General features: G+C 34.1%; 1 protein-coding gene and 1 long non-coding RNA gene across 3 annotated transcripts; both read left to right on the forward strand.

The window, feature by feature from the left end:
* Positions 1 to 6,858: 6,858 nt before the first annotated feature.
* Positions 6,859 to 8,984, forward strand: LOC143557218 (uncharacterized). Of its 2 annotated transcripts, none has more exons than XR_013139531.1 (3): positions 6,859 to 6,969; positions 7,849 to 7,939; positions 8,779 to 8,984. It is a non-coding gene; the product is annotated as an uncharacterized LOC143557218 (long non-coding RNA). The 2 variants fall into 2 exon arrangements; XR_013139532.1 differs by having other exon boundaries at positions 6,859 to 6,964.
* Positions 8,985 to 10,671: 1,687 nt separating this feature from the next.
* Positions 10,672 to 11,478, forward strand: LOC143557240 (cysteine-rich repeat secretory protein 55-like). The gene has a single exon (XM_077046358.1). The coding sequence runs from the start codon at positions 10,672 to 10,674 to the stop codon at positions 11,476 to 11,478; it is 807 nt and encodes a 268-aa protein (XP_076902473.1).
* Positions 11,479 to 15,415: the final 3,937 nt, after the last annotated feature.

Raw genomic sequence — 15,415 nt, forward strand, 5'->3', positions numbered from 1 at the left:
GCTCATAATTAAGCTGCAAGAAAGAAAAACGTATTTCACATCACTTGTATATTTTATCAAATAAAGTGTTTTCATACACTGAGACATAAGAATTTGTAGTTCCGTACTACTCCCTCCGTCCCATTATAAGTGTCATAGTTTGACTTTTCAAGTCTTTCTTTTGCAACCTTGACCGTAAATATTTTTGTTCGTGTCATATAATACTTGATGAAAATTATATCAATGTAAAATACATTTAAAACCCAATCCATTCATATATTTTACATCAAGTATTATATAACACAAACAAAAATATTGTCGGTCAAAGTTAAACAAAAAAGACTTGAAAAATCAAACTAGGACATTTATAATGGGACGGAGGGAGTATTTATCTTTCCAATGAATGACAATAACTGAACTCTGAGTAAAAGCTACTCCACTCATGTGGAAAAGTTAATGCAAAAGTTGGGTCAATAACATAAACTAAAAGTGCAACTTACTAAACTTATGTATAAAAAGTAATGTATAAAAGTAATGTAACATCGTGAAAATTTCGAGTTCAAATTGTAAACTTTCTAAAAGATAAGGGACTAAAAATGCCAAATTCCAAACCTTAGGGTTTAAATTGAAAATTCTGATTTTTCCGCGCGACGGATTATCAGAAAGACCCATCGCGATACGCGATGGGGCTTCTGACACAGAGTGACACGTGGCACACAGTGGCATCACCTGCTGCCACGTGTCACCACGTGGCAACACTGCTGCCACGTGTCCCCACGTGGAGCGGCGCCTGCCACGTGTCGCCACATGGAAAGCCTATGCTGTGACTCAGCTGAGCTACGTCGCGGTACACGACGAGCCAGCCTAAGGACCCATCGCGTACCGCGATGGGATCCAAAGTTTTGCCTATAAATAGCGGCCAAGGGCAGCTCATTTCTGCACACCAAATCTGCTCTCACTTCTCTCTAACATCTCTCTAGCCATACCTCGATAAGCGTGCAATATTTCCTCGTAAAACGTATCCCGATCCTCGATTTCTGTGTCGTCGTTTCCTCGAAGTACGTGCCACCCTCCACCCACACTCAATCAAGAAAGCGTTATCATGACGATGAGTCTCGAGAAACGTGTCAACAAGTGTTGAAGATTTGGCGTTCGTTGATTTGCATATCAAGAAGTAAAGCAGCGTCGGAGTGCTGCTCGATTTCGTAGGGTTTCCATTACGTCAATAAGGTTAGGCGTAACGACAAATGAATATAATTCAATATTATAGGCTTAAGCCTTAAGTCAAGGTTATACTCGATACCTCGATAAAAGAAAAAGAAAACATAACAAAGAAATGAATGAAAGATAATTAGATATTGAATACTGATACGTATATATGTGTGTAAGTATATATGTATGCTCTTTGTTATGAAAATATTATTTAATGAATAATGGCTATTCTTAAATAATAAAAGAAAATGATTACGTTTCTTGAAGAAGAAGAAACGTCGAGTTTTTAATATAAACTAAAGGTTTATAATTTACTTTTAAACTAAAGGTTTTTAAGTAAAAGAAAATGAACTAAAGGTTCATCGAGGTTGAGATATAAAATAAGACTAAAGGTCTTAAGCCTGATCGTGTATCCGACTAACAAATATTTATACTCGTACTATAGGTGCGAGATAAAGAAGGGAAAGACCCTTGGACGGTGAGTGAAGCCGATCCTAAAGAGATAAGGTGAATACGCCCCCAAACTTTTAAACTTGTTTCTAAATGAGTCAAATTGTTATATGAAATTTTTACAAGGAACTATGTGTTCCTAAAACCGTTATAAATAAGGGTATAAACCTAGCCCTCAGGCTGTGGTATACGTATGTCTGGATCCTTACATAGGTGGTACTATGCGGTGAATGGGCACATCGCACCACCCTTGGTCGTAGGACGCTCTCCTGCAGGGAGTACGACCGTTGTGTATATTTACGGGTACTTAACTAAGTCGAACGCTGCGGTGTTTGCTGAGGTGACCTAGAGTAGATGCTCATGTTTATAATGTGTTATTTGACTTTATTATTCCTAAGCCACGATGGGCCAAGGCAGGCGTAGTCTCGAGGGGTAATAAAATAAAAGAAGTTATTTTGCGTCAGCGTGTTCACCAGCATTCGTTGCTGACGTATTTTCTTACATTTTGCAGGTGAACATGATTCGCACTTGGAGTATCGAAGTGCTACTTATATCCAATGGCTCGGATTTGTTTTTTGTTAACTTTAATATATAAATGGTGGTGGTTTTGTAATGTAAAAACAAATAATCTTTTGTACTTAAGTTTGGGAATCCTTTAAAAATCCCAACCTTTATTTATGTAAATATTTACAATTTAAATCCACAAGTTTTATAAGACTTCCGCTAAATAAACGTAACTTTGATTTATTTACACTTGTGGTACCAACTATTGGTCATACTTCTAGGCCTAAGATGGGGGGTGTGACATGAGGCCTCCTAGGGGACCACTTTTCTACACAAGTAACCTTAGTTGCCCTTAGGCCATTCTTAATGGGCGAAATTTAGGGGCGAAATGGGGCGAATTTTTGGGGAACACCGCCCTAGGCGATTTTGGGCGATAAGGGGCAGGGGCGGGGGGAAATTGTTGCCGGAAGAGAAAAAGAAATATTATTATTATATTAATTTGTGTGTGTTATATATATATATATATACATATATATATAGGGGAAGGTTAACGCACAAATGAAATTAACGTGCTAAACGTGAGAATCAAGTAGAGTAATTATATATACAAGTAGAGTAATTATGTAATTACTGTATGATAATTACTCTATAATGTAATTACATAATTACTCTAATTGTATATATAATTACTCTACTTGATTCTCACGTTTAGCACGTTAATTTCATTTGTATTTGATCCAAACCCTATATATATATATATATATATATATATATATATATTACTATTTGTAGTCCCTACACGATTACACCCCAAAAACAAATCCTCACCCCTTGCTGACTGGGCGCCACGTGTCGCAATTCGCCCCAATTTGTAGCCCCTCCACTACACATAGCCTTATGAGCGCAACTATCAAAAAGCTAACACCGGCCAGAGAATAAAAAATAAATTAACAAATTTCAGAGAGGACAGTGATGATACATGTATTTAAACTATATAAAGTATAACTAAAAATAAAAGGCGCACCTTTATTACCCGTAGCCCTGTAAATCATCATCAACAACAACAAATTTCCAGTGAATATCCATATGACAATGCAAAATTAACCAAAAATCTAATTACATTAATGTATTCATCAAAGAAATTACTCACCTCTTTAAGCTTGCCAATGAAATTTCTCCTCGGTTCTTCACCTAACATTAGAGGTGATGATGATAAGCAATAATCGAACACCAAAACTCCAAATCTTCGTATAGGAACCGGACGAAAGTCTCCGGTTGGTGAAGGCATGGATATAATCGTGTTGTCTACCTTCTCTCTCTTATGTCTTTTTCTTTCAAATAAGGAGGTTATGTAGTTATCAGGAGAAGAAAAAAAGGAGACGTGGGAGAATAGAATGGATGCTAGAAACCGCTCTAACTGCTGTTTTTAGAAACTTTTTAAAGCCTTTAAAGGGTTTAGACAGCTTGATCCTATGATGCATATTCATCTAAATATTAGTTTTGTTTATCGGGAACAATAGAATATATAATGCTATCTTTTACATATAATGTAATGTGAAATTTAATGATGTTTAGAGCATCCGTAGTTGGGTGTTCCCACTCCATTTTGTTTGTTCAAAGCGCCCAAACACCCCTACTATGTGGTCATTCTCGTTTAAAAGACTCTTCAGTATTTTATGGCAACAACGTTGGAGGCACATATGCGTACCACATTTGCTTCACTAACCAATAATAATCCCTCATTTCACCGGTTTCTTAAATTATTTATATAATTTGAATAATATTTTCAAGGGACTTCAACGTCATAGGCGCCCAAAGGTACTTTTCTAGAGGTTCTTGTTAATTTGAATCATGTCTCCTCACTTATTTTTGTGCTTATGATAATATATGGCGATCCATAATCTCACAAATAGATTTTGTCCCAATCTCTCATTTCAACCACTATGCATAAAATTAGAAAAGGCTCACATGCTTATGTGGCATTGACGTAACCTAAAAAAATGTGTTTTAAGTATATGCATCATTGTGTCGCATCAATAAACCTTTTTTTATCATCTATAATTTATTGTCGGTAAACAAATTTGAAATGGAAAAAAGCGTTTAAACCGTCAACTTACCAAAACTGAACTCTTTCGACCGTGGTCCTGCTGACCCAACCTACTAGGCAGGAAACTGTAGTTAGCGGTTTATGTTGATCAGTTTTTCATGTATGTAAGAGAAAACATGAATATTATGATAAACCAATAACTAAAACATATTTTTCACAGCAGAGAGAAGTCACGACTAATGAGAAAGATTTAGATGACATTATAGTCAGCTTTGTCGAGTTCCCATTTAGGATATATATTAGTGATGGGATTAGGGTTCTTGAGAAACCGAATAATATAAAGGGAAAGAGGGTGACGAATTTTATGTCAGGTTTATGGTTATGTTATTTTATGTTAATTAGCCTCTCCACATCTTTATATACACCCAAGGGAAACCCTTTGATTAGCAAGAAAGTGTAATTTAATTGGTCCATCAACAATTACCTAGCTAATATAATACTCCCTCCGTCCCTTTACAAGTGCCACAATTTGAAAAACACAAATTTTAAGAAAGTTTGAATGATTGCAATTTTTGTATAATAAATGACTATAATGCCCTTGACATATATAAAAAGACAAAATTTAAGAAAGTTAGAATGATTTATTTGTGAAGGGTAAACTTGGAAATACATCATCATCATCATCATCGTACTCAGTATATCCCACCAATAGCAAAGCTATGGTAGGGTCTGAGGAGGGTAAGATGTAGGCAGCCTTACCTCTACCCCATAGGGATAGAGAGGCTGCTTCCGGTGAGACCCCCGGCTCGATAGTAGTTTTGCATCAAGCCTTGGACATAAGGCACATAGCACTCAATCATCGGGACACCGGCTGATCGGTGCATGTACCCTTATCTTTCAGCTATCAACGCCACTACATGATGCCTGATTAACCGTCCGTCACTTTTAACGTTATTTTCACGAGATTAGTAAAATAACGTCAAAAAAGGGTAAACTTGGAAAGTAGTTAATAAATTTTGAAAGTAGACATTTGTAATGAGACAAACTAAAAAAGAAATGTGTACACTTTTAAGGGGACGGAAAAAGTAATAAGGTATAATTAATTAATTTTGAACAATTATTATATAAATGATCATGATAGCCACACACACACACACACACACACACACACACACACATATATATATATATATATATATATATATATTCTTACCGTTTAACTCAAAACCAACATTAAAACTAATTGATTTCTAAGCACCAAAAACTTAGCTACATTAAGGCTTTTAACATATATGGTGCAAAATAAAAATAAATAAATAAAAAACCAGATCAGAGACAACAAACAACTTTCACTGTATACTATACAATTTAAAAGACGTTGATCAGAGACAACAGACAATCCTCCTGATGTGAACTTAGGACGAATTGCTGACTATAGATCACATGTTCTCGGTATTCATAACATAATTGAATAAAAGTTAATCATAAATCTTCTCATCAATAAAATCATAACCGACCGGTTCTAACAGTGGTGTCTTTGACTTCAACATCAGTGGAGTCCCTTATGTGGATACAATCAGTATTCGGGCTGTCAACTGGAGCAAAAACACTCAGATGTGACACTACAACCGTGTCACATCAATACTAGAAAACAAGTCATATTCCTACTAAATTTTCCTACAACAACTAATTTTAACAGAATCCAAACTAGTTTCCAACAAAAAAAACTAGCTCTAATTTTGCTACATTATTGCAACAAAATAGTGACAATATGTTTTTTCGTTGGAAAACTGTTGTTAACTTTCCCAACAAAAAATATATTTATCAGTTATATTTATTATTTTTTTAAGAAAAAACGTTACTAATATAAAAGTTTATATTGCTTATAATAGCCTGGTTACCAAAAAATGAAAATTAGTGTTATTTATTAAGTATTTTGTAGGAAAGTTGTTTCTAAATTCCTAACAAAATTCCAACAAATAATTAAATTGTATTTGTAGGTCACTGTCATGTTGGTCAAAGTTCAGGGGTTATTTTTGCCAAGTTAGAATAGTGTACTAAATCATCAGTTTCAATCTAATCGTCTACCAGTAAATCGAGAGTCGCAGAATCAGTTTTCGTCGGAGTAATCGATCGCTAAATCAGTAATCGATCGGTCGCCATCAAACGCCGTTGCCGATCTCCATCAACAAAGCTCCGTCAACTCAATGGATTCGTATGACATAACAGAATGAACGCTCTCTGTGCTCTCCATCTTCTGTAAAACCCTAGGTTTCATCATCTTCAGTTCTGGATTACTCCTTTCTGCGAAATCAGTAATCGATGAGTCCAAAGTACATCACCATTCGCCGGAGTAATCTGTGTTTTCCGGCCACTTTCGCTGCCGGAACTCGGAAGTCGTCCATTTACCAAGGGTAATTTAGGTTAATTTTGATGTTTGCTTGTTTCAACTGTTATTTGATTGGATTAATCTAGTTTGGAGTTGTGCTTATGGTATTAGGTTGCTGATTGCTCTTTGATTATATCTAAGATAGGTATATGTGATGCACTCCACCTGTTTGATAAAATGCCTATGAAAATTTCCGGTGGTGAAATAGTTTTATGATGATGATGATGATGATTGATGAATATCAAATTATGTGTTGACAGTTTCATAGCTATAGTAGCACTCGCCGTTCACTCGAAAAAGGCTCGTTCGATTTCAGCTTTTTTTGGAAATGAGCTGTTCGGTTTGAAAGAAAGCCAAGCACAAGCAAAGCCTCTTTCGGTTCGGTGCGGTTCATTTTCTCTAATTATTTTTTATTTGATAGATATATATATACTACTTTTTGTAGGCTGTTAATTTTTTTCCCTTTTTTTGTGTTAACTTGAAAGTTCAATTTAGCCTCTAACCGCTCATTATACATAAGTTTTCTTGTTAAATTTGCGTTTTAGAAATTTTAGAGTTGGAGTTCTAGAATTTTGGAGTTTAAAGTCTTAATTAATGGTATTTCTAGAATTTTGGAGTTCAAAGTCTTAATTAATGGTATTTTTAAGTTTTAGAAATTTAAACATTAAAACTTTGTATGAAACAAAGCCAAACCAAGCTGCTTGATTCCAAACCTATCAAAGTTCAAGCATAAAGATGTCGCTCGTTTCTTTAAATTGAGTTCGCTCGGTTCAGCTCGTTTTCAAACCAAACCAAGTTTGATCAAAGCCTCCCTCGGTTTGCCTCAGTTCGTGAACAATCTTAAGCTATAGCAACATTACTAATATCCAAAAGCATAACCTTTGTATATGCTTTATAGTTGAATAATTATAGGCATACTTTATGTGGCATTTGTGCCTTATGAGGCTAGTTAATGTGAAAAAACATTATTTAAAAGTATTAGGAAAGAGTTATAGTTCCATGTGTACTTGAGTGACTTTTAGGAATGTGTATACATGATTGAGTTTTAAGGCGAAGTATATACGTGTCTCGTTTCAAGGAGATATACGTAAATTGAGCTTATCAAACGGATAGGTTGTATCTTTGTAATGAGTGAAAATGATATTTAGTGTAATATGTTATAAATTGCATACTAACTGTTACATTTTATTTTTATTTTTTTGATATAAGGTATCACATAATTTTTTAGTCTTACCTTATGTTGATATATGCTATTCAACTACTATAGGTGTTTGGTGAGGAGGCTGAAGGGTTTGAAATTCTCACCAGGATAATGAAGCTTGTGTAGACGAAAGAAACTGACCATATAATAACATACGGTACATTAAACATTCTCATACTATGATTTTAAACTTCTACTAACTTACAAAACTAATAAATGTTGTCATAGCATCTGGCAAAAGACCTGATGATCCTAAGTCAAAAGATGAGGTAATAAATTACAATCATAATGATCACCATATGTTTATTTAGCATCTTTTTTCCTTCACTTAATTTGCCTTTCAACATTGGGTTACACATGCATACCTTTGATTTTTTTATATTTGGCAGATTCAAAAAGAAGTATTTACTACTGACAAATACAAACTGAGGCAATAGTTTAGATTGTTGCCAGCAAAATTTGCTTACAAAAAGGAATCTGAACTTGCTGTGCAGGTATTCTATCATGTTTTCTTAATAAATATTTTGTAAGGTGATTTGCACAACAATCTTTTGTCTTTTCTTGTTGAGGACAAAATGACAAATGCATCAAAAATGTGTTTTTGGTGTGCAAATGATCTTGCTATTGAGAACTAGAAAGGATTATGGTCAGATGCATATGGTTTTGTGCTACTTTCTTGTAGGATCTTAAGAGAAAAATAGAAAGATTAATAGATATCACAAAAGATTAATGAACAACCGCCCATTATTATTTTTGCGTTATAAATTCAGAACTTCTTGAAAAGATTAATAGATATCACAAACGATGTGCTGTTGTGGAGGCTGCCAACTCAGAATTTCTTCAAAAGATTCATGAATATCACATCAAATCTATCGTTGTGGGTCCTTGTGACATAGATTCTCGCGTACGTTTATGTTAATGGGTTGATTTTTGTTTTATATATAAGATTTGTGTCATTTATCTAACATGATTGATAGATGACTATTTGATTTTTAGGTCCAAGATTAACCCAATTGGAAAATGAGCGGGTGTCCCGACGAGTCGGAAAATCGATTGCTACAATTGGAGCGTGCATGTGTTGATCGTGAAGAAAGGGAGCAACGTGAGCGGCTCGTGCATGAAGAAATGGAGCATTGAATGCAAAAACAATTATAAGGCTTTATGAAAACTAGATAGTCCCGGTACTTAATTGTAGTTCAGTTATCGTATTTGTGTTTAATACATATTAAAACTTAGTTAGTGTGTTTGGTTTGTAAAACAGGTTTATATTAGATTTTTTTCTACATATTTAATATTTTTTTTGAAAATTTTCTAATTTTACAGTTTTTTTTTTAATTTTTGTGCATATTTCAGATTTTTAAAATATTTTTTGAATTATTTTTGTTATAAATTGGTTTTTGTTGAAATTTCGTTGTAAATCGTAACATATAATTTGTTGGAAGTTTGTTGAAAATATATAAACATTGGTTGGAAATTTGTTGGAATGTTGTTGTAAATCAGAAAATAGTTTTTGTAGGAAAGTTGTAGGAAGTTTGCAACGATATACTTTTGTAGCAATTTTGTAAGAAAAATTGTTGGAAAATGGTTGAAAACAATTTTCAAGCATGCGTTTTTCCAACACAACTTTTTTGTTGGAAAATTGTTTGAAAGTGAGTTTTCCAACAAATTTCCTACGAAATCAGTTGTAGAAAAATGTCTCTTTTTCTAGTAGTGCATGTAGTCAATGCCATTTTCATTTGTTGACCATTCATAATCATATGATTCTTGATCGCCAAATGGTTGCAACTATGAAACGTTATAGCCTGGATGACAACCTATTCATCATCCTCTTTTCAACATAATAACAAATCCATCAATGGTTCCACCTCCTTCAACTGTTATTTAGGTGATGCACATTATGAAAATAAAGCCATTTATGTGTATCTTACCGCCCCATACATCAAATCCGGGTCAGATCTGGTCGGTACGGGTAATGTTCACACTTGTGATTTGAAATGACGGAGGATATTTAGACGACACTTATCATTTCAAATGACAGAACTCAATTTTATTAAAAAAAAAAAAACCTACCAAGAAAGATATGGCTAAACTCAATTAATATTATATTTATTAATTAAATGTAATAGTAATCTACTAATCAATGTCAATGTTATATAATAATACTAATTAGTATTATTAGTCTTTTAATAATACCAATTAACTATAAATAATTAATAAAAGTAAAAACATATTAGTATTTTTAATAATACTAATTAATTTTTAATAGTTGATTATATTATTTATAAATAATACTAATTATTAGTCTTTATAAAAAATAATATAAAAGTAAACAGATTAATACAACAAATATAAAAAAGAAAAATGAATATTATGAGTTGTCGAATCAAATGTCAATTCTGTCAGGAACTATTCACGCTTGTCTTTTGAAATGGCAAGTGTCGTCTGGACATCCGCCAATTCAATGTCGAAACACCAGTTACTTGTCCAACTCACATGATAACAGCCCGTATATTTAATGTGTAATCCGTCATTTCAAATGACGAATCACCTAAAACCATTATCACTATTTCTCTCTCCTATAAACCATTTCCGTTGCATCAAATTTCCTATTTTGAAAAAAAATCCTATAAACCTCACATCTTTTTTTGTTTGAGTCTAATAATATATGTATAACAAACAAATATAGTATTTCACTCTATTATGTTAAATGCGTGAGGTACAGATTAAGTAGAAAGAAACTTAATTTTGTAAAATTCGAACTCTGCTTTAGGAAATGTGTTTTTTACAATCAATCGGTTAGAACCATACACAATTCAAGTTACTTTTTAAATTGTGTTACCTTACATAGCCATAAATATCAGTTTAATGGAAACACAATATGTATCAAAAATGGATACCAAAAACCGTATTTCACTCATATTCTTTCTTCAATCAATCAGCAACGGTGTTAATCTCTCCATAGCTCAAAAACCCGGCCTACGTATTAATTATCAATCGTTCATGTGTAGTAAAACAGGCGAGTTAACATCTGCAGACATAATAAATCGAGAGCGTGCATTGGGTACACTTCTCAATAATATTAGACTAATTAGTGGTACCGAAATAGGGCAAAGTGATGGAGTCTGGTCCGCCGCTGTTTGCCCCCCCAATATAAAACTGGAAGCCTGCCGTGAGTGTGTCAACAAGACCAATACATATCTTAAAGAAAAATGTCCTAAACAGAAAGAAGGTGTGGCATGGACAGTCTTCGAAAGAGTAATCTGCATGGTGCGTTATGCAGGCGATGTTTCGTCTGCTGGAAAACTTGGTGAGTGGGCTTATGCCATCTTCCCAAGTCCACCAAATCAGTCTCCTTATAGTGCCGCGGAGTTGGAGAAGGAGTTGAATAATTTGGCAAATAAGCTGAAGAGGCCGGCCGTAACAAAAGAAAATAAACGTTACGGGTCTGGTTCAGTAACCTCTGAGCCGGGTCGCACTTTATACGGGTCGATGCAGTGTACTTTTGGCATAGCCGAGGCTGACTGCATGAAATGTTTATCAGATATGACTAATAGGCTTCATAATTGTTGTAGCAAACAGCGATCGTTGTCTGGAATAGCCGCATCTGCTGATTGCTATTTTTGGTATCAGCATAATAATTTTCTTCCTTACACTTACGGCGACTGTCTCATCCACGTCTCTACAGACTTGAGGTAATAATACATATATTACTAAGAGTTTAAATATGTCATGTACATTGTGAAATGGAAGTATGGAACACCGAACACTAGTTCATATATTTAATCTCTATAAATACAACTACAAGCTAACTAGTTCAAAAAATGTAGTGAAAAGAAATAATGTGATTGGTAAGAAACATTTCTGAAATAAACATAATTCTATATATATGTGTGTGTGTATGATTTTGATTAAATTTATATACTGACTTGTTACTTTTTGTTGTAGAATCAGTAATAGCAACACTCGAATGATTTGGAAGGAGATCATAATGGACTTACTAGTTTGTTTTATGTTAGCTTCTTTTATATAAAAAACTGTTGCAATGATATATTTTACATATAATGTAATGTGAAGTTTAATTATGTTTTGGGCATATTCCCGTTCCATTTTTTCTATTTTTTTGGACGAAACAACCAAACACTGGGTGTTTTCGCTGAAAAAACTCTTCATTAATTTGTGGCAACTACGTTTGAGGCACATGACGGACCAATAATAAACCAATGATATATGTTTGTTTTACAAACCAATAATAAACCCTTATTTCACCATTTTATTTCATATATTAATTAATTTATTTAATTTAAATAATATTTGCAAGAGACTTCAACGTCATAGGCGGCCGATGGTACTGTCCTAGAGGTCCTTTTAAGTATGAATCGGGTTTCCTCACTTATGTTTATGCTTATGATAATATACACCGATCCATAAGCTCCCAAATAGATTTTGACCCAATCTTCCATATCAACCACTACGCACAAAATTGGAAAAAGCCCACATGTCCATGTGGCGTTGACATGACATAAAAAACGGGTGTCTAAGTATACGCGTCATTGTATACGCCATTTTTATCATCTATAATTTAATACCGGCAAACATTTTTGCAAAGGAAAACGAGTTCAAGCCGTCAACCTACCAAAACTGAACTGTTTTGACCTGCCAAGAATCAAGATGGTTCTGCTTACCCAACCAACCAGACTGGAAACTATAGTTAGCGGTTTGTCTCAAAACCGACATAAAAATGATTGATTCTGAGCACCTAAACTTAGCTGCATTAAGGCTTTTAACAAATATGGTGCTACAAAAAACAGATCATGGACAACATACAACTTTCACTAGGGCTGTGCAACGGTTCAGAACCGCGAGAACCGAACCGGAACAGATAATGAGTGAAAAATAGAACCGGAACCGGAACCTATTATAGTAAACCGGTTCGGTTCCAGAACCGCTAAATCCGGTTCTCGCTAATCGGTTCTGTCTAGAACCGGTTCGATCATGTATTTATCAAATGAGTTATGCAAACTTTGCAAATTGTAAAACAAGTTTATACAATTGTATGTCTTTTTTCACGTTAAAACTAATTTAGATTATAACATGAACATCCGTTATATTTTTTATTAAAACCAAAGTGTTGAAGTTAAATAAACCATTAGCAACGTTAGATTAATGGAAGATCATATCATTTTATATTAAATTACCTTGATAGGTTAAATCAAAATTGATCATGATTGTTAGTTCTTGAACGTAAAGAAAGAAGATTTGAATTAAAAGATGATTGAATAGAGGCCGGTTAATAAGTTACTCTATAAAAAAATGGGGATTGGTAAATTTATTTAAAACGTTTTGAATATTCCGGTTATTCGGTTCCAAGTCTAGAACTGCCGGTTTTACCCGGAACCGAACCGGGAACCGTTTAATGCAAATTTTGAGAACCGAGAACCGAACCGGTACACACATTAGCGGTTCTGAGGCACTGGTTCGGTTCCGGTTCCTCGGTTCTGATGGTTCCGAACCGTTTTTTGCTCACCCTAACTTTCACTGTATAATATACAAGTTAAAAGATGTTGACTAGATTGCTTGATGATTAGTAGCTGATATAATAATAGCCTGCTTGATGGAGCTATTGCACTCCATATAACAAACAGAAAGGTATACATATATAGGTAAGGTGTAACAACCCCCCCCCCCCCCCCAAATAATAATAATAATAATAACAAGCCAAACTCAACTTCTATATAATTACTGAACGTTTAATACGTTGTTTCAAAACTTGAACATAAACAAAAACATATAGTATTTGATTCTTTTACGTTAAATGCGTGAGGTAGAGATTAAATAGAAAGAAACTTAATTGTATAAGATTAGAACTCTACATTAAGACATGTTTTTTTAATAGTAAATCAGTTAGAACTATACAAAATTCAAGTTAATTTTAAAATTCTGTTACCTTACATAGCCATAAATATCAGTTTAATGGAAACAAAATATATCAAAAACTTTCAACCAAAAATGGATACCAAAAACCTTATTTCACTCGTATTCCTTCTACAAGCAATCATCAATAATGTTAATCTCTCCATAGCTCAAAAACCCGACATAAGTAGTCATCAGACGTTCGTGTGTAACAAAGGTGGCGATTTAAACCCCGAGGGCCTAGAAGGATGAGATCGTGCATTCAATGCACTTCTTAGAACCATTGGAAAAGCTCATGGATCTTACACCGGTTACGAAATAGGGAGTGGCTATGGAGTTTCGGCCATCGGTCTTTGCCCCCCCAGTATCAAACTGGAAGCTTGCCTCGAGTGCGTCAACGCCACCATTCCATATCTTAAAACTAAATGTCCTAAACAGAAAGAAGGTGTGGCTTGGACAGCCTTAGAACAACTATTATGCATGGTGCGTTATGCCGATCATAAGATTGAAGGAGATTTTACCGAGTGGGCTTATGTCGCCTTCGCAAGTCCACCAAATCTGTCTCCTTATAGCCCTGCTGAGTTGGAGAAGGAGTTGAATAATTTGGCAAATAAGTTGAAGGGGATTGTATTACAAGATCCGTTAAAACGTTATGGGTCTGGTTCGGTAAGTTTTGGGCCGGGTCGCACTTTATATGGGTCGATGCAGTGTACTTATGCCACGCGAAAGGATGACTGCATGAAATGTTTGTCGAATATGGCTAATAAGATCCATACATGTTGTAGCAAACAAAAATCAATGTCTGGACTTGCCGCGGCTGTGAATTGCTATTGCTTGTATAGACATAAGAATTTCGTCCTGCGACAAATCCGGTCACAGTCTCTTCCACATCTCTAAAGACTTAAGGTAATAATATACAAATTTTTCTATGTTATTTTTAGTATGGTTTGATACATAAATCCACAGTAGTTACTGACAGTTTTTACATACTTAATTCATTGGATAAAATGATAAAATGGATAAAATCACTGACTTGGTGTAGTAGCAAAGGTATCTTACAAGTTACAATCAAATGGTTGAGGTTCTAGTCTCACTTAAGAAATGTTAAAACATGGGGTGGAATTAGCTGTTAAAAAAGATGAAGTACTAAGATATAACCCGAAAAAAAAATAATGAACATATAATACAATAAGATATTCAATGTGCAATAATTTCTATATATATGATTTTGATTAAATTTATACACTGAATTGTTAGTTTTTTTATTGTAGAATGACTAGAATCAATAATGATGGAAGGGATCATAATGGACTTCATAATATATTTCATGTTAGATTTTTTCTTAAATTGTTGTAATACTATCTTACACAGATAATGTAATGTGAAGTTTAATGACATTTATGTAGTTGTGTTTTTATAAAAAATTTTTTTTTTAATATATATAGCTTTTATCATACAAAGTGTGTGAAGTCATCAAGATGCAACATGTGTCTTTGGGGCAAGGGGTAGCTTCGCCCGCACCATAATTACGCACAAAGCTATATAACGACACAACTTGTATGAAAATCATGCACATACATAGTTATCCATGTGCATAATTAAGCAATCTATTTACACAATCACGCACGTTATACGCACCACATATGGGTTTTAAATAAAGTAGTTTTTTTAATAGTATAGCATTAAACAAAATAAAATGCTCAATTTTATATTATTTTTATGT

This window comes from Bidens hawaiensis, unplaced genomic scaffold (assembly GCF_021521415.1).
Source record: "Bidens hawaiensis isolate Kalapana, Puna unplaced genomic scaffold, B.hawaiensis_p1.1 tig00018849_1, whole genome shotgun sequence".
Taxonomy (NCBI): domain Eukaryota; kingdom Viridiplantae; phylum Streptophyta; class Magnoliopsida; order Asterales; family Asteraceae; genus Bidens; species Bidens hawaiensis.

What these genes read in the sequence shown, in the direction of transcription:
- LOC143557240 (XM_077046358.1), top strand. Translation starts at nt 10,672, where the DNA reads ATGGATACCAAAAACCGTATTTCACTCATATTCTTTCTTCAATCAATC.